Raw genomic sequence first — 26,710 nt, 5'->3', positions numbered from 1 at the left:
TGAAGGGATTTCCTATAAAAGCGCACGTAGCGAAAGGTCAGCTCTGATTCGTTTTTCAGGCGTGCACCAAGCAACAGCGACACGCCACGATGAGGAGAGTTCTGCTTTTAATTGCAGTGCTGAGCGTAATTTCTCTGAGAGAAACTTCCGGCAAACCGACGGAAATTGCGACGAGTTCCGACACGCTGATCCCGGATCCCGTTGCTCTGACTGGGAGCAGCAATCTGTCGGGAACAGGTCGGTGCACGTATAATTATATACAATTAATTATATTTAAAATAATTTACGTAATTATCAAAAAAAATATTACCCGTAAATATTAGACGTATTACTGAAAGGGAATACTTTTATTTAAGTGAATGAAGTCTGTAATTAATTCATTAATAAATCAATTAATTATGGCTTATTTATATTATATAATAATTAATCGAAATTAACTGTAAGTTCTTAATGTGAGAAGTTACGGCATCGATTTTGATATTATTTAAATTCGTGTAATCTCGTGGAAAATAAATATATGTTTTTTCTAGATACTATGCGAAAGCAAAGGTCGCCGCAATACGGTTTATTAAGCGATTATGGTGACTATGATGGTGACTCCGATTATGATGATAGCTCACGTCATTTCCTCTCTGGTCACAAACGAAAATTTCATAAGCCGCACAAGCCTTTCGGCCTCATCGGAGGACACGGATGTCGCGGTTATGACTGCGGAGGGTACGTAGTTATAATGATTCTTTCGTAATAACAATTACAATTATTCGAACAATCGTTAATAATTATGAATTTTTGATAATTATAAATACTACAACTCAGCCAAAGTATTCTTCTTCGTAGAACACTTGAACTTCAAGTGTTCTTGTCTATTTTGCCTGAAACGCCTGTCGGTGAAAACGATGATTCATTCATTTGACAAATTCAGGGATATTTAAGGACGATAATTCAACGCGAACAGCTCGCGGAATCGCGAATATCCGAAAGAGATACGCGAGAGAAGTACAACCGTCTTCGCATTTTTTGCTTTTCGATTCACGCAGATACGGCGGGCATCACCAAGGTGGGCAAGGAGGTTCCTTCGCAACAGCATCGGCAGGATCAGTAGGCGGAGGCGAAGGTCCTTACGGCGGTGGACACAGCGAGGCGAACGCGCAGAGCGCAAGCTTCAGCTTCGGCCCGTACTCGGCCACGTTCAGCGTCGCTCAGTCCTCGTCAGGACGCAGAGGACTCTAAACTCTCGCGAAAGTGAGCATTCTTAATTAGACTACCATTTCACTCGCGTTCCGATCGGCCCGTGAAATACCCTCGCGACGCGTCCCGTTAACCAGTTGACGCAATTTATTGAATCAATTATTTATTAAATCAGCTAACTTATTTATCCAGCCATTATCCAGCCACTAGAATAAGTGAGCGTTACATTACTGGCTAGTAGACGTTAGACATAACTTTACTACCTCGTGGCTGCACACCCACGAGGGTTCAATTTCCCCTAGAGATCCTGATTGGTTCTTCAGCTAAAGTTCACGTCTCACGGCTTTTACGGTTATACGGCGGTTCGTGTCTTTAAAATCCAAGGAGATGCTGCCGCATCACCGTCCGTCGCGTCCGTAACATCCGCGAAGAGGCTCCACGGCCGCCCACGAAATCGCAACCGGGCTCGCCCGAGGCGGAAGGTCAACGAACCCGGGCGGTCGGGTCCGGGAATCCGCGATTCGCATTATATTGCCGCGATCTCGCAGAGTACCTCCCCCTCTCTCTCTGCTCCCTCTGACCCCTCCGTCCGCGCGCTGACCGATCGCGCGGAAGAAACGGGCCCGAAACATCTGTCCGGCGCGGACCCGGGAGAACCGTGCGGGTCGAAGACGCAACAATCTCCTGCCGGCGCAGCACCGGGTACACGGGCGTATTTCACTTTCGCCCGGGTATGTATACGCGCGCGTGAGCGGCGATTACAGGCGCACGTCGTGTGTGTGGGACCTGCCCGGAAAGAGGCAGCCGAATGCAAGAGAGAGCCGTGCATTCGCGGCATTGTGCCATTGAAGGCGAGGCGCGGCCCTTTCGGGGTACGTGTGAAAAAGAATGAACAAAGGGGAAATGAATCTTCTTGGTTCTCAGGCGATCGGCAGACGGCCAGACAGACGGATTAACTCGTTTTAAAGGGACGCCAGACGCTATATTGTTGTTTTGGGCCCCGTAGCTACGACAACGACGACAACGACGATCACGACCACGACCGACCACGGCGACGACGCGAGGACGACGACGTTCTCTCTTTCTCTCTCTCTCTCTCTCTCGCGTGCGCGCGTCTCCTCCCGGAGAGTCGGCTCTTTCGCGCGGCGCGTCGAACCGGTCTGTTTTCATCTCTCGAGATGCACCTACACGCGAATCGGAGTGTCGATTATGCACACACTTGCGACGCTTGGACATGCAGTAAATGGCCATTGTTCGTCCGGAGGGAGTCAGAGGGTTGGCCCGTCTCCCCGGGACTCGGCCGAGCGAGTTTAAATCGGGTCGTTCCAGATTGCCGACGTAGAAAATGCGCATGGCGAAATCGATTACGATTTTTAGACCTCCGTTCCCTCCCCGCCGAGTCCCCAGACGACGGGCCCTCGCGACGCTCGACTTGCCGTGTGTGTGTGTGTGTGTGTGTTGCACGTCGGAGTTATTTCGGTGCGACTTTTAAATCTTCTTACGCCGAGACTTCTCCACGCGCAACAGATCGTTCTTAGAGTTCCGCTCGTTTCTACCGTCGTGATTTATATCTAATCGACGATTGACCATGATAGTATAGAAAAAATAATCTTAGATCAATGGCAGAGATAAACGATAATATTATAATATTAACATATATTCTTAGAAAATGTTTAATCTTGAATTGAGTGTAACACTTGTACCAATGCAGATTCAATCGAATCAAGACTAAAAATCTTCTAAAAGCCAGTTTCACAACCTTCGATTAACTTAACCGACCGGTTAAATGTCAACTGTGATTGACTACTTCTGATCAGTTCTGCTTAACGACAAATGCGATTGGTCAGTTCCAATGGAATAATCGGCGGATTAAGTTAACCGGAGATCGTGGAACTGGCCCTAAGAAGATTATAAAATGTAACATTCTTGCTTATTTATGAGAATACCTATTCTTGATTAAAATTAATTTTTTTCTCCGCGTAGGAGCAAGCATTAGAGCGGTCTTTGATCCTATCTGTCGCGCGTTCGTTATTATTCGCGTTCCGCGAGTTACATTGTAAAATCGCCGGAAGACGCTTCGCGTAGGAGCCCGACCGTAATAACCGAGATTACTGCGGATTTTTCTTTTTTATTTTGCGTAACTTCGTTAAACGTTTCATTAGCGTTACGTTGTTATCGAGAGACAATGACGCATCCGTCATAATTCGATTTTAACCGTATACAATTTGCGCTACGTCGACGGAACCTCTTGCGCTATGCAATCGGCTGCGGAATTGCCGGAGGATAACTTCATTTCATTAAACGTGACTCATCTGGGCTTGAATCTCGAGTAGAGAGTACAAAATTCGTACTTTCCGGCGCGTCTGTCCTTCCTTCCAGAAGGATGCGGCTACCACCGGCTTGCGTATGCAACTAACCGCTTCAATTTCGAATAAATTAGCGCAACTTATGCCCGATGATTCCGTCGTTGCGGTTTAAATCTAATTGACGGTTAACTCGACGAAATTGACCAATGGCATTAATCAGTTCAGCTAATTGGCCAGTGCGATTTGTCAATATTTCATTGTGTTTATCATCGATTAGATTCAAGCCATGATTGCGGAGACGCGCATGATTCGTCACTTTGAGATTAACGGCGCTCGATTCCTGATTCTCTTTGGAATCTTCTTATTTTATCACACGTACTATTATTTATCATCATTATTTTCCCAATGATTATCGTCATCGTCACGCCACTGAAGGCGAGTAAACCGGTAACGAGTAACTCTCTGTTTTCCCCGCAGATCTCTCGGAAGCTGGGCGGATTCACCCCGGGAAGCACCCCTAATTTATTTCCCCGTCATCGGGGCTCCGCCGGATCATCGTGGGCCCATTGTTTACAAACATTCTACGTCACTAGGCGCAAGCAAATAAGCCTAACCGCGTGCGTGTCAAAGCAGGACGAGCCACCCCCTTGCCTCTTGAGATTTCCTGAGAGAGCAAGTTCCCTTTGTCCGCATGCCAGCCCCACACACACACACACACACACACATACACACGCACCAGATGTTCCTCAAAATAAAACCGACGAAATATCGCGAGGTAACGCCGCGCGATTCGCGCGCGAGTGACGAGGACCGAGGACAAGTCCGGGCGCGGGAGCGACAAGGACGAGCGGAAGGATCGAGGAACGACGAGGAGGAGGAGGAGGACGACGAAGACGACGACGAGGACGAGGAGGAGGAGGAGAAGGAGAGGTGAGGCCGCGAGACGGAGGGTAAAGCTGGATAAACGGCACAAAGGGATAGGAAGCCAAAAGGAGGAGGGCCCTGTAAAGAGCGAAGGGCCTGAAATCGTGATCCGAAAAGCCCCGTGCAATGACCGGACGATCCTTCGCACACGCGATCCTCGCTGGATCCTCCGATTCACGGTACTCTTCTCGTTCTCCTCCCTCTATCTCCCTCCCTTTCCTTCGAAGAGAGCCACCTCGAGAAGGAGCGCTGCCCTATCGAGGACGCGCTCGTCGAAGGGCGTCGTGAGCCTATTTATAGCGAAAGAGACTCTTTCCGAGTGATCTTCCAATTACATTAATTATTTATAGCGATATATCATAAGAGTAATCTGTAAGAAGAAAGAACGATCCTCTCGGGGAGAAAACGGAGCAGACTTATGCAAATTTATTTGCGTAAATCGACGGGTCAGTTATACTTTACTGCACCGCGTTCGTTGAGAAAATGAATTCTCCTCTCGGTGCCATTTGCATGAAATACAAATTGGAGATTGTATTATGCTTGTAAAAGGGCGACTGCGCGTTTCGCTGTTAGATATAGGACGCGCTTGAGATTTAATTTAATCGTATGACAGGAATAAATCGTCGCGACCGCGTTCCTTACGCGCGTTGTTGCGCGAGTCTGCAGAAATCTACTTATTTATTTTCCGTTTCATTCGCTAGTAATGACAATGTCGGGAACGCTCACCAACGGCGGGTAGAAGCGGGAGGTCGAAGACGTTCGAGGAATCGCTTTAATTTCGAGAAATTACTGTCGCTCGTTAAGCCCCCGCTTCGATGTTAATTGCTGCTTATCGGACGAGCTACCCTGTTATTTTGCAAACCACGGAAGACCGTTCGATGTGCGTTACCCTTCGCGCCGCGAGATCACCCGGAGACCAACACAAAGACCCCGGAGTAAAGAGAGACTTCCTCCTCGGGAAGGTACGATTGAAGCTGAGCCTACCGAAGGATCTCGCTGGCTCGATTCGGCTCGTTAATGTCATATTTCGATCCCCGATCCGTTAACGAGCTGACTACGCGCGCTGTTTGTCTTCTTGATTTGCGGAAAGGAAGAAACGTTCGCGCGCCGGAGTGCATCGTCTCGGTCGAGTGCTCTTCCTGGATAAGAACCGCGCGACAATAGCGAGGAGTCGTGCGGCGACATCCATTCCGAGGAGGACGCGACATCCGAGACGCGTCAAAGAGGCTCGTTAAAGGTCCGTCCTGTCGTTAACCATTGTTTAGCCGCTCCTGGGCACCTACGGCCCTGCCAGGCTGGTAAACCAGTCCTTCTGTCTGAGCAAAAAGAGCGATAAAGAGAGAAAGAGAAAGAAAGAGAACGGGTGAATCGTTTGAATGGAGAGAGCGAGGGAGACGGAGGGAGAGATAGAGAGGAAAAGAAAGAGCGAGAGAGCACACGAGAGGGAAAGGGGGCAGAGAGAGGGAGAGATCCGTGAGGAAAAAAATGAAATAGAAAGTGGTCCGGCCGGTGCAACAGACTACAGTCTATGACGCCTTTAAAGCGCCTCCTCCTGCGGTGGAACAGCCGGGGCCTGTTCCTGTTCTTCATGCACTATAGCAAAGCCACGGTGCTCTCTTGAAGGCTCCCGCGCCAATGCGCTCGCATTTCTCGTGCGGTTGTCGACTCGGAAAGTATCCCTCAACTTAACGCCGGTAAGTCGACACACGTATTGCTCTAAGTTCGACGGTCCTCCGGTACCGAAGTGAAGTTTCCCGTAAAGGAAGTTTCGGATCGCGTATCGCCGCTCCCCGCTCGCACCACCTCTTCCCCGAGGCCGCGAAAACGAGGATGTCGTCGCGCGAATCGTGATAGGAGTGATAAGGAAGCGACCGTGGTGTTGAACCCGGACACGAAGAGTCGTCCTGCTCGGTTGACACGGCGCTCCCGGGTCGCGACGTCGCGCTCGGAATTTGACGAATCGTCAGTTTGTATTAATCGTCGGTGTATTCTTCGCGATTCGCGCCTTGCCTCTGGATAAGAAATTTCCCGTGGGATATTTGGATTGTTTAAATTGTTCCGAAGGGTTTTTAAGAGTGTTTAGGGAGAATTTCGGATTTTGTAGTTGCTTCGACTGTCCGACTTGATTCTGCACGTCTCAGCTTTCTTAGGATGTATACGCGAGAGGAACTTGCCTTTTACGTAAGAAGAAGTCGTGCGCCATCGAAACTTTATATATGACGATTGGATATTCGAGAAAGTTGGTTGATCGTTTTTGTAAATGCACTCGAATGTCATAGAAATGTTAAAACATCGACTTTGGCCAGGTTATCTTTTTTTAATTGACGATATCTTCTTTTGAAACACACTTCGGTAAAATGATCTTTTATAGTGATTATTTTCGCGAGGGAAAATGAAAGATGGAGAGAGTTAAAAATGTAATAGAAAATTGCGTCAGAGTGGTTTCTTGTTTTTGCGGCTTTCGCGTAAAACATCATCGACGAATATTCCTCGATTAATAGCCTTCCAAGATATTTAATTGTAGTATGCATATATATATATATATAATTTCTATTTCGCAACGTCAACGCGTTCAGTCGCGATAACTCCGTCGAGCTGCGCAGTCACCGATGCATTTACGTAAGACTACGCCAACGCCGATCGCTCTAGAAAGTGATTCAACTAGTAACGCCTGGAATCCGCGTTCCTAAGAACGACGGTTGCGGAATCGTTGTCGAAGGATCTTTTAACAATTCTTCTCGTAATCAATAGGTGTCGAGAGTTGCTGAGATACGACCCGAGAATAATAACGACCAACCAGCGTTACTTCTCGCGGAAACGAAACGACTGTAATTTGTTGCCTAGTAGCGTATAGTTTTTGTGATGTGTTCTGTATATCCAACAGTAAAAGTCTGTTTCTTTATTTGATTACGAATTTTTCAAGGTATATCTTCATGATTCGTCTGACGTTTAACCGTGTCCAACGGTAAAGCGCGAAAATACTGCGTTCGTTAAATAATTATAGTATTTGTCACGTTATTTTAAATTATTAATTATAGAAAAAATTATGAATTATAAAAGAAAGGAAAAACGTAAAAAAGTTTGATAATATAAATTATTGTAGGAATGACGTTTCGCGGTATATCACATATTTCATTTCCGTTCGTTCGCTTTCGCAGGGTTACAAAAATTTCGACCTCTGGACACATAAAAATTCCCGTTTCAAGATGATAAAAGTATTGGTCCTTCTGGTACTCAGCTCGGTCTGCGTCATAATCAACGCTCAGGAGACGGCATCTAATGAAAAGTGTGAGTAAATCGCGAAAAGAAGAAAGAATACTAATCCGGAAATCCTCATATTTTATTCCGATTGACTTGTTCTCTTTCACATTTGGGAAATCACGTAATCATTCAATTAACTATACTTTAAAAAGAAATTAACTATATCTTACGGGAAGCAAGCTTATACACGAAAACTTTGAGTACAAACTAGAAAAGGTTGATTTTTATATTACCCCCTTTCACAGTTTGTTGGAAAAATTGTCTAACTTTCTGTTTGATCGCGCAGCGCTTTTCGGCCAAACATTCGATGAAATCGTCGTGTCGTCGGATTTAAACGTCAGAAGGAAATCAAAGGAGAATCGTCAGGGCAAAAGATTATTGTCGAACGTGCCGTCAGGAACCACCGGTCCGCCGGAAAAGCCGACTGCAATCGCATCCAGGCTCGTTTCCGCCGATGGAAGCCGTATAACGCCGGAGAAAAGGGAGAGGCGTGACATTGTTACATCGCGAAGGAGGTAAAACGACGAAAAAATACACATGCCGAGCAAGACACGAGCAAGACGAGCGAAAAAGGAATTCATTAAGTATCAGCCGACGATAATAATATTTCATTATCGCGAAATCCTCGACGCATCTGCTCGGTTACTGTTTGCCGCGATAATTAAATAACCGTCATATGTGTAAAGTGTACAGGTGTAAAATTTACAAAAAGGATTTATATTTTGAAAATGAAACGTATATATTTTGCGCGATTTATCGGTGAAAAAGCGATTAACTGAGGAAACGATTTGTGTTTGGAATTGCGTTTGAATTGTTGATATTTCGTAAGGATGTTCCAGTATGAATTTAATTTACACGTAATCTCGATCAGGTATCTGGATTTGGGCGTCGCGGGATACCTGCTGAAATCTCGGAAACGGTGAAAAATTCTACCCCGAGGACAACCGCACGACCCTCACACCCTCATCTGTGATCACACCTCTTTCGACGAACCTTTGGACCACGGCTCATGTAACAAAAGGAACAATAAAATTTTTCTGTGTCATAACACCCCCTCAGCTTCCTGTCATTTCGCACGGCTGTACGGGATCATACTCTTAAGATACTCGATCTCTTTAAATCGACATTTTGTGCAAGCAAGAGACTTGAACTTTTTTTTAATGGAATGTTCACGCATCCGACTTTGTGCACGTAATACGTTATAACCGTTTGGCATCATAACATTTCTTCCAACTGTCATTTTTCTCATTCCGTCACAAAATCATTTCCGTCAATTCAAACCTCGGCCTTTCTCAAATCTTTTGCTTGTGCGCGACACAAAACACGTGTAATTCGCTTTATTCACATAATATTCAATATCTAATTTTCAATCGTGTACGCATCTGATGCAATCTATGTGTCTATGCAAATAATATGCGACACTTATCTTTGTAAGTGTAAATATTCAAATAAGATTTCCAGCCACGCTATGGGATAATAACACTGAAAAAAATTAATATCCGATCATATCTGATATTGGATAATTCAATTAAAAAATAATAAATGGATATACCCGATTAAGTGCAATGCCCGATCATTTCGTTATTTCGTCTAATCAAGTTGTGCCTTTATCCGATGAAAATTACTGTTATACAAAGTGACTAATTTTTCGATTAGGTTTCATCGGTAATTGCATCAGATAAAGGTATCCATCGCAATAATAAAAATAATCGGATAATGGAAATTTTTCTCAGCGAAGAAATCGCGTGATATACCTTTCGCGTGATTACGGCCAAAATGATCTCGGCAGAGAATTGACGATTGTAAATTTAATTCTTTTAAGAGCAAGCACTACCAGTTCGGCGCACTGTCGTCACTAGCAGTGCGCAAATACCGTCGTCGAGAGACTCAAATAGGATGGCGCGGGATAAATTTTCGCGACAAACGCAGATAAATGCAATTCGAATACGCGGCACTTCTTACAAATGTGTCCTTATAGATAGTACATCACGGTCGCACAACGCGACCGCCGCAACGGCCGATTGTCAGGCATTCCGCGTTCGTATGCGAGCCGAAAAAAATCGGTTGGCTGAAATATGGCAGCTTGCGCTCAAAAGGCAGCCGACATCGCGATGCACACCGCACCGCATCGCACCATGCCGTATACCGCCACGATTCACCCACGGCACGTGACACGCACGTCCAAAACACGTTTAACGAGGTTGTAAGGCGAAATGAGTTTGATAAGAACTCGATGAGATTTGCGTTGTGCATAAATTGAAATATTACCTAATCGTTCCTGCAATTAGAAAGAGATCGACCAATCTAGGAAATGGTGTAGCATACATGACGCCGAGTGTACGAATAGTTGCTGCATTTTCTTGATTTTTCTTTTCTATATTATTAGATTGGTGCGAAAAATTTGTTATTTCTCTATTAAATTCTCGTAAAAAGTTTGGATACTAAAAAGAAAATGAAAAATCTAAAAGCATACCGAGTCGATGTTGTTTATTTTATACGTAGAAATGATTAATTCTTCAAAATTTGTTAATTTCATTTTCTATTTTATTTACAAACAAAGACGAGCCTTTGCACAAATTTAATTAGATATTACAGGTGCGCGTTATCGCGCGTTATTAATTTCCAATTTTCTTCTCCAATTTTTATTGCTAATTCTAATCTAAATTCGTCAATTTTTAATCTATCTCAAATTGATGTACACTCTGTAATAATACGCAATTTTCGCTCAATAATTTATTTTTGCTACTGATATAAGGGAAAAAAATGGCGATTTTTCTCGGAATCGATCGCGTGCCGGAAGACTATTTGGATTTTGATTTACGCTCGAACTGTTACGTCGTACAAACGGCAGACCGTTTGTTCCATGCGTGGAAAGCAGGGAAATTTCGTATTCTGAACATTAAGTCTGACTAGCACCATATATTTTATGGTGATTTCGTGGCTAGACTTCTACAAGCATGCTGACGTGTACTGTGCGTCCGTCATAATTCTTCTTCGATGTTGCGGCATGCAAGCAAACAAATCTTACAATTGGCCGAGCAGTGATGGTGATCCGACCATGATTTAAGACCGCGTGAGACTACTTTTTATGCGACGTCGTGAAAACGGGGTTTGATGAAAACAGAAGCATCGTCCTAATGCCACCCGATTGAAGAAGCGATGTTTCCCGTCGTAATTTTCTTTGATAAACATTAAATTTCAAAGTAGCTTCCTTGATGCGCCACCGACAATACGGCACTAACGGGCGATACATCCTTAAAAAGTTGTTTAACGTCGATTGTGCGTATTTGCGAGCTTTTCAATTTTATTCGTTCCTCTAATAAAAATCGAAATATTTCGTGTAACGAAGAGGAAAAAATTCTCATTTCGAGGACGAAGAGACGGCGATTTCAGTCCGGTCCGATCCAGGCCGGAAGTAGCGCTCCACGATCTGAATACTAATCCTACCGATCAATTTTACCGGCGATCGGCGAAGAACGGCGCGCAGGTGTCTCTCGTTTTCTCCGGCTCGATCTCGGATTCGCGTCGGACCTCTTATCGCGATGCAGAATCCGTAGTGTTCGCCGTAATGGTGTACGTATATCGCTGTGCCTGCGTACGTACGCGCGGGCGTTTATGTCGGTCGACGGTGCACCTGCGACTATTTTATGTCTTCCCTGGAAAAGCTGGACACTAAATCCCAAACGGGTATCCGTCGTCGATCTGCTGACTGCTGATCAGAGAGCGCGGCATCAATGGCGCAGCTCGGGAGGAGCTCGCGAGCGACCGCAGGGGTGGACGTCGCTCGCGACAACGAAAATCTCAAACCGACTGCCCGTTAAAATATCTCCGGTGTGTTTCGAGATTTATTCTTGTTCTATTAAATAAACCGGGGCTCCGAGATGTACGGTCGAAGTACAAGAAAGGTCTTTATGTACCGATGTTAAAATTTAAAATGAAATTGTGCACATTAATTAACGATTAGTTAAATGTATAGCCGAAGGACTATTCGTTAATTCTCGTTTATTTGCGCGATTTCATGTAGCGTTGGCTCTTTTATTTCGTATTCATCTGAATTGCGCGACCTTCGTATTCACTTTCTACTTTTCTGAGACAATCCATAATAATATCATTGGAGATTTACAGAAATCGCATCATTGGATATCGTACTTCAGAAACTTTCCAAACATTTTCTATTTTCTATTTTAAATATCTTGCCCTCTAAATTCGGTCGATGATATTCGGTGCTTTCTCGAGTCTCGAGGAATATTCACGATAGGATCCCTTCGTCCCGGCTACGCCACTGAACAGGATACGCGTCTAAGGTAACACGTACCATACGTACGTCGGGTCCGATACAAGCACAAATTTCCTCTGTTCTCTTTTGAAAATTTGCAAAATGAGCGCAATCCGCAGGCGAGATGTTACGCGGTCTTTCAACCCGCCGTACTTACCGGACTTACCGGACTGCTATTCGTGATTCGTTTCCAAATAGGATATCGTTGCCTGGCTGTACACGTGTGCGGGATGCGCGCGTAGCCGATGCTTTGTGGAAACTCAGGTGGGAATCGATTACGGACGTTCACCCGCCCGCAAGAGAGGAGTCTCTCTCGAGATTCAGACGAAGCACCGCGAAAATACGGTAAGGTAATCCTTTATTTCCACGCCGTGTGTGATGAACAAACGCGAGCGAGTCTCGCTCGCCTTACCGAGACGCAAAAATCTCTTTTTAAGGTAGTGCCGAGGTCGAGGACGAACTTGATAAGCGTCGATATCGTAGAGGCGATCCTCAAAATATGTCACGGAAACATTCACCCGTGCAACCAATAAGACGTGAATCCTGCGGAAAAAATCAATATTCCGTCGATAAAGCTTTTAAGTATAAGCTTTTGCGCATAGCATCCTCTTAACTACGTTCTTTCTTCATATACTTATCGAGGATCATTATTCAATTCGACGTGCACTATATGTCCTGTAGATTCTTTCTTCTCAGCAGCCTGCGGAAACAAGTTGCCACGGCAAAAAATCAATTCACCCCGATGGGGTGAAAATAAATAAATAAAAGGTCCGAGTGCGGAAGGGTGAGGAAGAAAAGAAAGAGAAAGAAAATGAAACGTCAAAATTGTGTGACAGGAGGTGTGCGAAGCTCGGTAAGAATTCGCTCGGCGGTCGCTGTGAAATCGTCGATGGGAATATGCGTCACACGAATGAATCGGTATCGCTTCCGAGCCGGTCGCTCGGCCAAAATCTGCCGGGCGGTAAGTATGATTCGCGCGTTTGACATTCCAACGGTCCTCGCGCGTGATCTCCGCGATCGACGTCTCTATACCGACGGTATCGCGTCGTACGCGCCGTTGCGCAGCGACGTGTAATTCGACATTGGCTAATCTTAATTCAGCTTACGCGATGGCACCAAATGAGATTCCGTCGGCAAACGTTCCCCGCGTAGACGTTCGCGAAAACAGAGGACGAGAGAGAGAGAGCGCGCGCGCGCGCGCGCGCTCGTACAGCGAAATCCTGGGAATCCTGGGAATCTCTGCTTTTAATTCCGCGACGGGAGGAGAAGTCCGCGCGCGCACACGAGATATGAATTTATCGTTCGCCGAGTAAATAAATAATTGAACAGGGTTAATACGCGAGGATCTGATTCGCGCGGGAGAAACTGAATAATTCAACGACGCTGAACCCGCGCTCGCTCGCCGTCCTCGTTCGAAAACGTCTCACCCGCGAAAATCGGTATCGGGCATACCGCGCGGTCGTTGAACTTTTCCCAATGTATCGAGTCACTGAAGGGTCTGTTTCGGCCCTTGGATCTGCTATTTCGCGTCATTCTAAGTGACGCGTCGATTAACCGGGGAAAAATCTCAATTTTCGCCCCCGTCGCTCGAAGGAAGAACCGATTCGGGTTTGTCTGTAAAAATCCGCGCCGGATTTCAACATATTTCATATCTCGAATTATAGTTGTGAACATGATTTCGAACGTTTCCACCGATCTGAATCATTTCAGATTCTTTTCGCTGCCTCGAGCTCTCCAAAATTCCAGACACTTTTCTCGATTCGGTTACTTTCAGCTCACGATAATGCCCGCCGCTACGCCGGAGTCGGCCGAGCGTCTTACCTTACTTTGTCGCGCTTGTAGGCCGCTACCGGATGTTGTATACACGATGAGCCCGCGCTATTTCATGAATCAACTCCGAGATCGGCTCCGCTTTTCAAGTCACGCGTCTCGTATTTTCGGGCGTGACCGGGCGCACCAAAAAGCGAGGCACGGCCCGACCAGCGGGCGCGGGACGAGGAACAGACGCGTCGCGCGATCGGTATCGCTGCTATCGTGAAATTCGTACACCACTCCGCCGGAATGTATCCCTGTTGAAAGGAACCAGGTGGGAATCCATACGGAATCGCGCGTCTCCACCTGGGGATTTGCGCCGAAAATCAGATCCTGGATAGAAATCCGTACATTCCTGTATGAATTTCCACACACCATGCGGATTCTTATATGGATTTTTACTATTCTATATGAGTTCACATGATGTTTCTACGGACTTCTACAGGAATCCATCTGGAAATTTACAACGGGGATTCCCGAGCCGAAATTTTTAATTCTACGTTGTCTTCAATAACTTCCGTATTTGCAGCACCAAAGAAGCCCAATAGAAGGCCTCGGAACATTTGACGTAGAACTAAGCTGTGCCTAAAATAGGACTAAAATTTCGATTTCGGTTGTTTCTCGCGGAGAACATCGAAATCAATCTCCGCCGTGCATCTGCGACGCGCTTTTCCCCGGACTTGCATAGACCGCGGTCGGATTGCGAGACGTTCCCGCTCGAGTTCCGACTTGCAGAATCACGATTGCCGAGGCAATTTGCGAAACGAGAATGCGGAATCCACCGTTCGATCGCTTCTCTTTTTCCTCGGCTCCTCATTACTGCCGGACGTCGTTCGGCAGGCCCGAAAGTTCGGCGAACGCATCGCTCGAACCACTTAATTTCCATTCGCTTGATTCTTTTTTACCTTTAATTCCTACACAGAAAGAAATTAGTATGAAAATTCCAGACTTATATATATAAACGAGAATATACAATTTTATTTCATCCTATGAAGATGAAAACTTACTCTTACACAAAGAAATTCTATGTATAATTCCGCTAAAAATTTCATATTCTTTTGTTACTATTATTCGAGAATAATTTTTGCGAACTGAGAGGGAAACATATCGGAGAGAATGAATGATATCTTCAAACTGATTATATTTTTAATCTGTCGCCATATGATGCGTTACATCTGCGCGACGACGAACGTCGGGCCGGTCGCGCGACGCGTATTCACGACTTTCGTTCGACCGGTCAGCGCTTCCGGGAGAAACGATTAATTTATTTTCCAAATTCCCGAAAGAAAATTCTCACTCGCTCTTTTCGGCTCGATAAGAAACGATTTCAGTCGTTGCATACCGCATGAGCGAAACGTTTCGTTGCTCGCGTATAGTTATTTTTACCGCGGCTTCGGTTTCGGTCGATCCGTGCAACGGTGCCGCGCGCTGTAGACGGTCCGTCCGGCCAGGTATAATGACGTGCGTTTGACGTAACGTCTGGCGTACGACCTCTTAATATTAATATTATGTCAGTCATACTCGGCCGCGAGCGTCCGCGGCTACGACTGGTCAGAGGCGACGATAATTCTTGGGGACGATCAGGAGTCCGTAAGAGTCCAGTGGTGGTGGCCGTGCTCGCCGTGTCCGGAATCGTAAAACGAGCGCGTGTCTCTCTCGCTCTTTCACACAGTCGGATCCGCCTTGACGTGTCACTGTCCCTTCTGCACGCTCCATCATCTTCAGCCTCAAAGGCAAGCGAGGAGGAACGGAATTACGATCACCGGCCGGTACTCGGAGAGCGACGCGCTCTCCTTGCGCGACTCCGCGCGTCCTGCTATTCACACTTTATGTTCGTGACGAATGTAGCTTCGCGTCGCACGATCGTAACTTCCTCGGCTTTGAGTTTATCTCGGATCACGTGAATCACGACCGTTCAAACCGTAAAGAACGATGCGCACCTTTGTTATTTATCGTGGTCGTTTCATTCCGGCTTGAATTTCAACGCGTCTAATCGCGAATCGCTTTAATTACCGTCGATTCTCCACGTTGAATTTCATAAATATTTCCTTTCGATATTTCTTCCCTCGCGTTGAAACACATATCGAAGTATTTTGGAGATTGTTCTCAAAATTGTCGATTTTCTCGGTGAGATTTACGTTTGTTGTACCGCAAGCGAGTACACAGACACTCGGAGGATCCTCCGAGGAGGCACCGATCGAGAAAATAATGGCGGGTGAGCGGAGAATCCTTCGGTCCTCGGGTCGCACATATTTATAGAACGATTGAAAATGTATGAATCTATCTTCGAGCCTGCGTGTCTGCTGGGACGCTGGAGATCCCTTTATCATGCCTCGATCCGTGACTCAGTAACTCACGTCGCGAAGGAGGAAAAGTGACAGGCCATCGGCCCTCCGCGACATTCGTCAACCATCGCCCATTCACATTCTCGCCGTTTCTCGGGAGAATTCATTACAAACACCTTGTTTCAGTCATGAGCCCGAGGCTTCGAGCCAGCCTTCGAGTGTTTCTGGTCGCAGGATTTATCGGGTACTCTGTCTTCCGCTGTTGTCTGCTCAAACTAGAATGACAAAGAATATTATGTACAAGTTAAATAAAATATATCAGAGTCCGATGAAGAGAGATGAAAGATACTGTCGCAGGAATTATTTAAAAACTTGAGACCTACGATGAAAAGGAATATCCAAGATATCTAAATCCAGGATTTCTTTTCTCGAAAAAGAAAAGTCCTTCCTAAAGACTCCGAGAGACATATCCGAGTCGAAATTTTAGTCCTAAATTAAACCTTTAATTCTACAACACAGTAGGAGCTAAGACAGCGAAATAGGTTCAATTTCAATTTCAATAATATAATATAACCTTTACTTTGATCCTGATGATATCTGAAATTTCCGTTTTCGCTGTTTCAGCATCGAAAATAAGTTGTTGAGAAGCTTTAAAATTGAATCTGTAGAATTGAAAGTTTAAGGGAGAAGTGAAAAAGTGTCAGTCTCGTCAGAGTAGATTTATATTAGTCTACAGGCCGTTTAAGTAAGCACGGACTATCCTTAGGAACGCCAGAGTAGCCTCGAAACTTCGACTCAGGTGATCGCCTAATTACTCGTCTCGGACGCCAGCAGAAGGACGCACGGAGAACGTGCGTCGTTGTAATTCGGCGTTCTCTCCTTTCTTCATTCGCGCGGGGCACACGCGAGGAGGATCTTGATCGAGCTGCGACCAGGCCGTCGCGCAGCCATCTCTATATCCCGATCGGCGGCGTTCGATCCCTCGAATCCAGATTGCCATCGGCGCGGATCACAATTAATGCATCAGACTCAGCATGTGCCGCATCGTTCATGGGGATCACGTAGCGTTGAACGATGCGTGCGTTTGCTTTACGGCGATCCTCGCCGTACAAGCGACCACCTGACGACGCCTGGTGGGGGATCCGGCTCGATCCCGCATCCCCCGTGTCCCACCGAGGAGTCCCTCCGATATCCATACCCATACCCCCGTGCCGAGACACGGGCGTGTACCTGTCCGTCCCGTGTCCGTGTGTTTCATGGTATAAAAGCAATTGCGTCGGCGAGGACCAGCAGCATCGTGCAAAAAGTCGGTATCGTCGGCATCGCGTGGAGCAGCGTGGAGAGATCGGTGGAAGTGAGTCCCCCTCGATTACCCCGCGATTTTCCGTCCGCCCGCGTAAGAAGCCGGTGTCTGCCGGAGGAAGTCTCGACAGGGAAATCTCGAGTGATCGAGGGTAGCGGATCGTTGCGCGGCAGGAACTCTTGAAGAAAAGGATCTTAAAGGACCAAGGATGGCTGGCTGGTTGAGCTTCGTTTTGGTCGCGATCGCGTTGACGATCGCGATCGCCGAGTCGAGAGTGATCCCGGCTGAACCCGGTAAGCGTTTGAAATTTCACCGAGATACACCGAGAGAAGAAATATCTAAATAAAATGAGAAAATATCTATTCGGTAGGAATTAATAACATATTTACTTAAATCTTGGTTCTTTTATTTAAATATAGAATGAACGATTGTTTTCACATGAAGAGCAATATAAAAAAGGTGCTGAATTCAAGTAAATAATTATTTCAATACTCCTTAGCAAATTTTTACTTAGATTAAATAAATTTTACTTGAATGTGTAGCATTCTTTTTCATATTTAAGTGATATTTACTTAATCCGAGTGAAAATTTACTAAGAAATATTCGAGTAATTATTTATTTTAACCTAGCGTTTGTTTCTGCGCACATATTTAAGAAAATGTATTCTTAGATGTTTCTTCTCAATATACGATACTACCTTTACCACAAATATTATTTAGTAATTAATCTCTGAACTCTTTACATATGACTCATGCGAAGCATAAAGGACCAGGTATTGACGGCCCTTTCATTCTTAAAGAAGAAAAAAACCCGTCCTTTTTTCCCTCACAGTCTCTGTCATGCTGGACGCTTACGGCAACCCCATAATGGTCCTAAGAGAGAAAAGAACGGTCGTACACCCTTATCCGCAACGGGCGATGATGTTCACCGGATATTACCGGCCGGTACGCCGTTCGAATAACGGCGGCCAGGCGACTGGAGTCTTCGCTCAGGGGAACGCCGTGAGCGGCGAGGCTTTCTTCAGTGGGATGCCGCACCTCGGGGGTGGTCCGGAGCCGATCGAAGAAGTGTCGAGCGCCGAGGCGCAGGCAGCGCCAGCGTCCGAGGAGGCCTACAACGAGGAGGAGGAACGGCAGCAACAGCCGCCTCATCGGGAACATCATCACCATCAACAAGAGGAGCACCACCACGAACACCACCGACACGAGGAGGAAGAGCAGCCTCATCGCGACGAGCATCACCATCGCCATCAACAGGACTCTCAGGTATGGAATACCTTCACAGGTTTTGTAGCTGTTCGATGTACGTGAAATCATATTTTCGACTACATCGGCTCTTTCGACTATAAAAGTCTCTAAGATCAATCTAGTGGATCGAGCATTAACGCCTGCGCCTTTAAATAAAACAAATAATTAAACATCTGTATTCCGTCTTTTCTTCACGCTTCGTACAATAAGTCTCTTATTTTTACCTCTTCGAGCCCTCCGAATAACTAAATATCGTTCCGTTCTTGAAATACACATGTCTTCCATGGAATGCTACGTCTGGTATCCTGGACTTGCAGGAACACCACGAGCCGGAGCAAGTCCCGTTGACTACGGAGATCGCGCAACCGACGGAGGAACCGATTGCGGCCAGCACGGAAGTGTCGGAAGTGTCGGTAAAACGACCGAAGGCGCACAACAAGAAGACGCAGAAGACACCGGTGATCGTGGACGACGACAACGATGACGAGGACGAGGCGGACGAGGAAGACGACGAACCGGTCGCGCCGTTCGTGCCTTTCAAGGGCAACAGACGTCGCCAGGGATATCCTAATCTGAACAACTACTTTCCCATGGTCTTCAGCTTCCCGAGGGCTGCTACTCGCTCTGGATCCGCAGGTTCCCCTCCTGGAACCATCACTGCTATCGCGAATAGCTACTCTACGGGGAAGGGCGGGGTCGCCAGCTCGGTGGCAACTGCGTACGGTGGATCTCCCACTGGGTAAGTCGAATCTTCTTATCAACTTTAGTTCCCCGGCGCAGCTATAGCGATCTAGATAATCCGTAAGAATCTGTAAGAAGAAATTTCTTAAGTCTTTGTCTGAAGAAAGTTTAATCCTGGAATATTAACTCTTTACTCTGGATCTATGCTTCTGATCTCACGTCTTGGAGAGGTTTAGTGATTAAATAAAGGAGAAGTCAACAAGATTCGTTAATATGACGTATAGATTTTCCAAATATATAACAAATTGAAAATTGATGAGGTAGAAACAAATGAGAGAGGAAGGTTCGTTAAAAATATTTATGTTTCAGAGACGCACGTTAATATTCTAAAGTTAAACTCAGGCTAATCGACGTTGATAGAAACGGGTATGAATCGACTATCGAGGAAAGATTACTTTCTCATCATTAAATAATCCAGCTGTTGAATTACAAAATATTAAACTATTTATGTATGATTATTAAAATTATTAAATCGTGTAATTACTTAATTGTTAGCGAATTACGTGATACATCATAATAAGTTGATGTTAAGCGCAAGACGTAGTAGTCGATGGATATATTATGCAAAATTTAATTAAATTGAATCACATTAATTGGTTTCGATGGGACGGTTTAATTAACGTATCCTAATCTGAACTCTTTGAGTAACGTATTTGTTATGCGAGATAAGTATAAATAGATAATAAATTCGTGGAAGCTAATACGTTTTGTCATACACATTCCCGTTAGAAAGAAACGACGCTCGCAATCCGAGGAATAGCTCCTAGTGGGGCGATTTCATCGACAAGTTGAAAAACCGAGTCGTCCGTCACCGTCTGGACACCTGAAGGATAAACGAAGCTGCGACCTCCGCCGGATTCTTGCGCGTTATTCACCACCAATCTGCCGATCAACTTCTCATTCGTCTTTATCTCCGAATCCTGAACATTTGACAGAAGATAAGCCGCAGAAATTTGGCGTAAAAGAATTTTCGGCGAAGAAACAAAATTAATTTAAAAATAGGCATTAATCTCGTCGGAGATCGTGCGATCCGTCGCGAATGATACTTCGTTAAAGCGAGAAAGAAATTTACAATTTCGTCGTTCCTGGAGCACGACGAGCTTCAACATTATCATCGTGCAACTTCGCGCTGAATTACCGGGCGGATTCGCGAATAGTTCCGCGTTTTTATCTTCACGATTTTCAGGCAATTATTCATCTCGTCCACTGTGTTTACTTCACGCAAACATTCGGACATAGATTTCACTCGGAAAGAATCGAACACTTCTAGCAGCCTCTTTAGCGGTACGCAATACTGCCGTAATTTATAGCAGCATGCGAGGAGACGATATTAGCGTATTTCGCAATCTTAACGTGTATTCTCGTAGACTAGGACCGTATTGTTAAGTATCAGCGCGAGGATTACAGACCGCGTCAACCGCGTTTGAGATTTGAAATTCTCCCCGGAGATATCCGAACTTGGGAAAAAATTTCCACATATATAATTATATGCTAATATATATATATATATATATATATATTTATATATAATTATATCAGTATCCTCTCGCGCGTTCAACGGTCCATGTTGGCTCATTTCACGGTAAGCACACGTAAATTAATTTTAACGCAATAAAAAGTATGAAAAAACGAAAGACTCGGCTCTTACTTATCCCACAACTATGTCCCTCGACGCTTATCCGTGAAAGTGACGCATTAAAATATTCTTCCTGTTGACGTAACGCGCGACGTATACGCAATTTGCAATTATCCGCGTTTGTTAATTTAGAAAAAAAGGACAATCAGCAATTACCAAGCAGGATACCGATGTAACATAATATTAAATCTCATTAAATCTCAATGTGTTAGGTTATACGTATACGTATTTTTTTGCTACTCGCGCGAACGAGTTGCTGTTTAAGGAGCACGGTCGATGACCCAATTAGAATATCCAAGCTGTAAAATCCTTAAAACACAGAAGAACAAAAAGCCGAACAGCTCGATTGATTGGTTAGCAGTGCTCAGATCAGAACCCCGCCTTCGTTCATCGATCTGAGGCTGTGAAGCCCTGAGAAAAATCAAGGTCACCGCTTAACCATTAATGAATTTGCTGGGTGAAGAGCGTTTTATAGTTCTTAAAGCGTGGTCGCTGCTGCGTGAGTTCAATTTCGATTAACGACGGCTAATAAATATCGATTAGAGCGGCGCCTCGTGCGACGACGACGGCTTTACGAATGGCGTTTTAAGTACTCGGTTATATAACGGCGCATTCGCGCCGGGAGGATTATTCGTGGCGCACGAACGGTGGAAAATATTTTCGCGGAAATAAATCGAAGAATTACCGTCGTTCTCGGAGTACATCATTCTTTGATTTATGAATAATCCGCGAATTGCCTTTTAATTCTACGATAGGTATAGAATTTTCTTTTCGCGGCCGCTATTGTCAATTAATCGGTCTCACCGAGTCGTGTTGTTGTAAGAATTATGCGAAGGCATCAGCATATAACGCGGAAACACCACGCTATTTCGCGCAAAATGCACAAGGAGAAATATATCTTTATAATGCGCGCAAATTTATCCGTGAAATCCTGATATTCTCCGTAACATTCTTCGTCGTATCTCTGTTTGGAAAACAATTCATTGAAAAATACTGCGAACCACGTGTCGGGCATTAGTTACGCGCCCAAAATATATGGTGATTTACTGGGGACACGGAAGGGATTCTTATTCTCACGAACAAGACGAAAACGGATGAAACGACGCAAAAAGGAATAAAAAGATCCGAAGGTATACTCGCTCTCGCGCACGACTTCACCAATCGTTGAACTCTCCCGCTCGACCCTCGATTTCTCACTCTAGAAAAAAAAAATCAGATAAGACCTTTGCCTGTTCATCCTCCTCGGCTTTTTTATTTTCGTTCTTTTCTTTTCGGAACTTCGCCATTTGAAAAGAAGAAAAAGAAACAATCCGCGCGATCATCCTGACCAGCGGTTCCCAAACTACCAGGCTTCATTCCTCAATTTTGTGGCTTTCCGTCTTAAAAAAATATTATCTGGATATTTTTCTTTCTCTTTCTACTATTAGCTAGAAATTACTTTGATCAACTAGACGATAGATAAATTTCAAGAATATAAATTTCTGATTAAAAATTTGTAAGTAACTGTGATCAATCGACTAATTAATAAGATTAATGTAATGAGAGGTTTTATCAACGATTCACCCTGGCGATCACTTCTTCGCACTCCTCTTCCGTCTGCGACGGAATGACCCAATATGGGACCCGGTATGGGACCCAATGATCGATATAATCGATTGCGTGATATCGAGACTGCTCGTTCATCCGCTCGAGCTTGTCACGAAGTGACGTTCGTTAACGAGTGAGAAGGAAAACCTCTCCAGAGACACAACGGCGCATCATCGCGTAACACCGACAAAGAGAAACCCGTCCGTCACGTCCGTCGGCGCTAATGATACGCGGTGATTCGTTAAGGTCGAATGTACTCGTTTCGTAGCAGCGTAAACGCGCCGGCGATACGGGGTATCCCAAAGCGCGGACGTATATAAGGACTGCCTGACCGATTTTCTCGTCGTCATTTGGCACTGGGATACTCGCAGGATAGCGTACGGTCGTCAGAGTGCACAACATATCCGATCAGTAAACGGCAAAATGTCGAGAATCGCGGTCTTCTTGCTCGTCGCGCTCATCGCAGTGGTCGCAGTCGCGGTCGCGGTTCCGACCGAGGCCCAGCCAGGTAACCCAGCAGGGCACGATCGTTAGCTCGACGGTAAATTCACTCGCGGGGATTACGAAAATGTGGTGAATCGAATTCACGCGTGAACAGCCGAAATTTTAACGCTCACCGTTATCCGTTCGGCAGATGGGAATTCGCAATTCTTTATGATGAAGTCACGTTTCGGCGCTGTTCGTTATGAGGCGAATGAATATTAAGGATGCATTGCCCATAAGTCAAAATAATGAGAAAATTATGAAAAGATTACAAATTGATCAACATTGCATTTTAAAGTGACACCAAAGTTAAACAGTAATTCATAGCTTGCGTGAAAAGTGATTTCACTTTAAAAAGGGTTGTAAGGTGAAATGTGTTTGATAAAAGTCCGATGTCGCCTCAAGTTTTCATCAGTCGCGAATTGATCATTTTATCCGTCTTTTTCGACAAAGATGATATTTTATTCGGTCGTAGAAAGAAAATACGCACGGTGCGTCGATTTCGATAAACATCCTCGTGGTCGATGAAAATTCTTGAATGCGTGTCATATCGACGAGCGTGTTGGTATCGTCAAATAATTTTTCCAAATCTGGCGAACAAAATGCATTCGAGGGTCAGTGATCGGACTTTCTTTATTTTATTCAGAGTTACATACAGAGTTACCGGGAACAACCAAAGCAGCGCCATCAAGAGTAGCCAGAGCAGCCGCGCCTGAAGCCGAGGCTATAGCCTCGGCTGAAGCCTTGGCCCATAGATACCGCGGACACCACCGCGGACACCATCACCACCACGGGCATCACCATGGTTAGGCAGCGGGAAGTTCTTCACTACCTCCGGGTAAATATCGCAGGGCGATCGTGAGAGAATTCTCAATGAAACGAACTTATTACAAAATTTACAATATTTTATTACAAAATTTTTCATAAATTAATCACTTTTTAAAAAATTCCTTAAATAATAAATTCTAAGTTAACGTTGGTGATTAAATAATGAATTTTTTTATTTATCGGAAATTTATTTATATTTTAAAATGTATTTTATTTGCAAAATTTATTTAAATTTTATTTATTTAGTCAGTTATACTTTTAAGTTGATTTGTTTAAATCTCCTAGTTTATACGTACGAAATTTGTCTAAATGAAAGTTTAGTTTGTCAGTTAACTGACGTTTTACGGAACGATCTTGGATTTCAAATTCAATCTTAATTATTCGATATTCCAATCTAGCTGGTTTTTGCAATAGTCCGCGCTACCGAGTTAACATCAATTGATCGCGCGATGAATGAGATTTTCTTCTCTGTTTTGTAGCAGTCGACATGGACAACGATTTTAAAAGGGAAACGACTACTGTGATTGAAAACGGACTCGCGCGATGATAAACTGATTTTACTTATACACTTATCTTGCAAGTACTTGTTTTTATGATAAGATTAATATAATAAATTTAAAAACACACAAAGAAGTTTACCTGTTAGATTTTATGTCTCGGAAATATTACAGTGAGAAAAAAGTATTAAAAAATATTTATAATTTATTTGTGGGACTTAAGGTTTATTTCATAGAAATAAGGTATGATGTAACGAGTTATCATCACAATGTTTATTTGATCCCACAAATAACGGTTGTCAAATTCAATATATTTTCGTGTAATTACAAACTTTTCATGCCAATTCGTCACTGGGCTATGTAGCATCGCTGCGTTTCCATATCAGTTCCTTCGGCTTTCCGTAAATTGATACATAATTTGGGTAATCGATTGCAGCGTTTATTATTCAATCTGTTACATTTGATTGTCCGATAAGTATTAAACGCAAAAACACAATTATTCGACAATTTCTGTCGTCTCGTGACAATTTGCGAATATTTCCGCGACGGTCTATCAGTGTTCCTCTACTCTTATTCCCTCACTTAACTGTCTATTAGCGCGTCACGGTTAAGCACATTTCACACAATTTGTATATATTATATAGAAAATGTGTGCGTAGGATAAAATTTAGTTAAAATTAGTGTAGTACATATCGTTAAAGATCACACATATAATAATTTTAGTCATAATTCCGGTGTGGTTCAATATTACAAAATTGTGTGATAATAATTACTATTGTTATTACTATTGTTATTATTATTGTTATTAAAGTTTTATTTATCCAGCAATCCGAGACAAAACGTTTTAGGCACAAAATCTAATTTAATATAATTTAAAGTCTCAAAAAAGAGGGCGGTACTTTGGTGGACGGTGAATATCAAATATTACCATGTGATATTATATAATTAATTGGCATAAAAAACCTAATGATAATTAACTCAACTATTATAATACCATCAAAGAATACATTATATTCTATATAATAATTTATATTATCACGTTCATGAGCCTAGGCTCGTATGGCGACGTGTGGGAATCAATCGGTATGATTTACCCCGCGAAACTGAAGACTGCTCGATGATCAGCTCGTACTAATATCTTGCAAAATGATATTCATCGACAAACGAACAGGAAATCGCACCAAGGACTCGCAAGCGTAACATCGATCAATATCGACAAAGAGAGATCTGTTTGTCCCATCTATCAGTGCTAATGATATGCAGCGATTCATCGTAAAAGTGCTCGTTTCGTAACTGCATAAACTCACTCGTAAAACGAGTTATGCGGACGGCTTATCATATATAAAAACTGCTTAGCTGATTTTTTCGTCGTCACTTAGCATTGAGGTGCCCACAGGATAGCGTACGGTCGTTATCGCGCACAACGTATCCGATCAGCAACAGCAGAATGTCAAGGATCGCGGTCTTCTTACTCGTCGCGCTCTTCGCAATAATCGCAGTCGCATTTTCAACACGTCCGCCATCTTCCAGGAGATTCCCGTCCGGGATTCGAGGTAATCCGACAGCACGATCGTCAGTTAGACGGTAAATTCACTCGCGAGAATTGCGAAAATGTAGTGAAACAAATTCGCGCGTAAGCAGTCGAAATTTTAAAGCGTGCCGTTACCCACTCAGCAAACGGCGAGTCGTTCTTCGTGACGAAGTCACAATATCTCGGTACCATTCGTTAAGGATGTATTGTCCATAAGGGCGAAAGTTTATCTGCAAGACGCGTGACGCAAAAAAATCGCGTGAATTTTCAATCCCGAGTTCATCGTTGGTTCTGTTCTTTGTTCTGTGTCTTTCCGAGTAACGCGCGCGTCAAGACGTGTCAAGTTTTCATCAGTCGCGGCCGGTTTATCCGCTTTTCCGATGTCATTGGTATTTTATTCGTTTGCGGAAAGAAAATACTCGGTGTGTTGCTTTTGATAAACATACTCGCGATCAGAATTTTCCAATTTAACATGTTTTATATTAAGGAATGATTAGTATCATCGAGTAATTTTTCAAAATTCGGCGAATGAAATTCATTCGAAAGTCAGTTTCAGACTTTCTTCTTTTTCATTCAATAACTCGAGCAGCCGCGCCTGAAGCCGACCCTACAGCGCGCTATAAACGCGATCATAGAGGAATCGATGGAAATATTCGCGGTGGCAGCTTCAACAGCGGATTCGCAGCTACTCCTCCCAGTATTGCTGCCGGCCCCCTATGTTAATATCGCAGCGATCGTGAGAATGTTTCCAATGAAACGAACTTGAAACGGAATTTTTAATAAACTAAATAATTTTTCTTTAATT

The 26,710-nt window shown here is 44.3% G+C and overlaps 3 protein-coding genes and 1 long non-coding RNA gene across 7 annotated transcripts; all 4 read left to right on the top strand.

Moving 5' to 3' along the window:
• Positions 1 to 89: 89 nt before the first annotated feature.
• LOC106749313 (keratin, type I cytoskeletal 9-like) lies at positions 90 to 1,230 on the top strand. Its single transcript, XM_014628636.1, has 3 exons — positions 90 to 237; positions 531 to 717; positions 1,038 to 1,230. Exons 1-3 carry the CDS (start codon positions 90 to 92, stop codon positions 1,228 to 1,230), a joined length of 528 nt encoding a protein of 175 aa, XP_014484122.1.
• A 4,782-nt stretch (positions 1,231 to 6,012) lies between these two features.
• LOC106749316 lies at positions 6,013 to 8,729 on the top strand. 4 transcript variants are annotated; one of them, XM_014628642.1, is made up of 4 exons: positions 6,013 to 6,112; positions 7,577 to 7,706; positions 7,966 to 8,194; positions 8,551 to 8,729. In XM_014628642.1, exons 2-4 carry the CDS (start codon positions 7,625 to 7,627, stop codon positions 8,600 to 8,602), a joined length of 363 nt encoding a protein of 120 aa, XP_014484128.1. In that variant the 5' UTR covers positions 6,013 to 6,112; positions 7,577 to 7,624; the 3' UTR covers positions 8,603 to 8,729. The 4 variants fall into 4 exon arrangements, with proteins under 4 accessions (XP_014484128.1, XP_014484127.1, XP_014484126.1 ...); XM_014628641.1 differs by lacking the exon at positions 6,013 to 6,112 and adding an exon at positions 7,000 to 7,037; XM_014628640.1 differs by lacking the exon at positions 6,013 to 6,112 and adding an exon at positions 7,044 to 7,246.
• An 8,834-nt stretch (positions 8,730 to 17,563) lies between these two features.
• On the top strand, positions 17,564 to 20,328 carry LOC106749343 (AT-rich interactive domain-containing protein 1B-like). The gene is made up of 4 exons (XM_014628714.1): positions 17,564 to 17,648; positions 18,187 to 18,620; positions 18,920 to 19,341; positions 20,073 to 20,328. Exons 1-4 carry the CDS (start codon positions 17,564 to 17,566, stop codon positions 20,101 to 20,103), a joined length of 972 nt encoding a protein of 323 aa, XP_014484200.1. The 3' UTR covers positions 20,104 to 20,328.
• Positions 20,329 to 22,892: 2,564 nt separating this feature from the next.
• LOC106749346 lies at positions 22,893 to 26,509 on the top strand. The gene is made up of 4 exons (XR_001374850.1): positions 22,893 to 23,074; positions 23,696 to 23,887; positions 24,357 to 25,927; positions 26,495 to 26,509. It is a non-coding gene; the product is annotated as an uncharacterized LOC106749346 (long non-coding RNA).
• The last annotated feature ends 201 nt before the right edge of the window (positions 26,510 to 26,710 follow it).

This window comes from Dinoponera quadriceps, unplaced genomic scaffold, assembly GCF_001313825.1.
Source record: "Dinoponera quadriceps isolate SergipeBrazil2010 unplaced genomic scaffold, ASM131382v1 scaffold3579, whole genome shotgun sequence".
In the NCBI taxonomy this organism is placed as follows: Eukaryota; Metazoa; Arthropoda; class Insecta; order Hymenoptera; family Formicidae; genus Dinoponera; species Dinoponera quadriceps.
This window is presented reverse-complemented; position numbering and strand designations above follow the sequence as displayed.

Bases quoted from the DNA above. Each gene is read 5' to 3' on its own strand.
- LOC106749343 (XM_014628714.1), top strand. From the start codon at position 17,564: ATGGCTGGCTGGTTGAGCTTCGTTTTGGTCGCGATCGCGTTGACGATC. The intron at 18,621-18,919 runs GTATGGAATACC...CTGGACTTGCAG, and splicing joins GCCATCAACAGGACTCTCAG to GAACACCACGAGCCGGAGCA. The intron at 19,342-20,072 runs GTAAGTCGAATC...CATTCCCGTTAG, and splicing joins TACGGTGGATCTCCCACTGG to AAAGAAACGACGCTCGCAAT.
- LOC106749316 (XM_014628642.1), top strand. From the start codon at position 7,625: ATGATAAAAGTATTGGTCCTTCTGGTACTCAGCTCGGTCTGCGTCATA. The intron at 7,707-7,965 runs GTGAGTAAATCG...TTGATCGCGCAG, and splicing joins GACGGCATCTAATGAAAAGT to CGCTTTTCGGCCAAACATTC. The intron at 8,195-8,550 runs GTAAAACGACGA...AATCTCGATCAG, and splicing joins ATTGTTACATCGCGAAGGAG to GTATCTGGATTTGGGCGTCG.
- LOC106749313 (XM_014628636.1), top strand. From the start codon at position 90: ATGAGGAGAGTTCTGCTTTTAATTGCAGTGCTGAGCGTAATTTCTCTG. The intron at 238-530 runs GTCGGTGCACGT...TGTTTTTTCTAG, and splicing joins CAGCAATCTGTCGGGAACAG to ATACTATGCGAAAGCAAAGG. The intron at 718-1,037 runs GTACGTAGTTAT...CGATTCACGCAG, and splicing joins CGCGGTTATGACTGCGGAGG to ATACGGCGGGCATCACCAAG.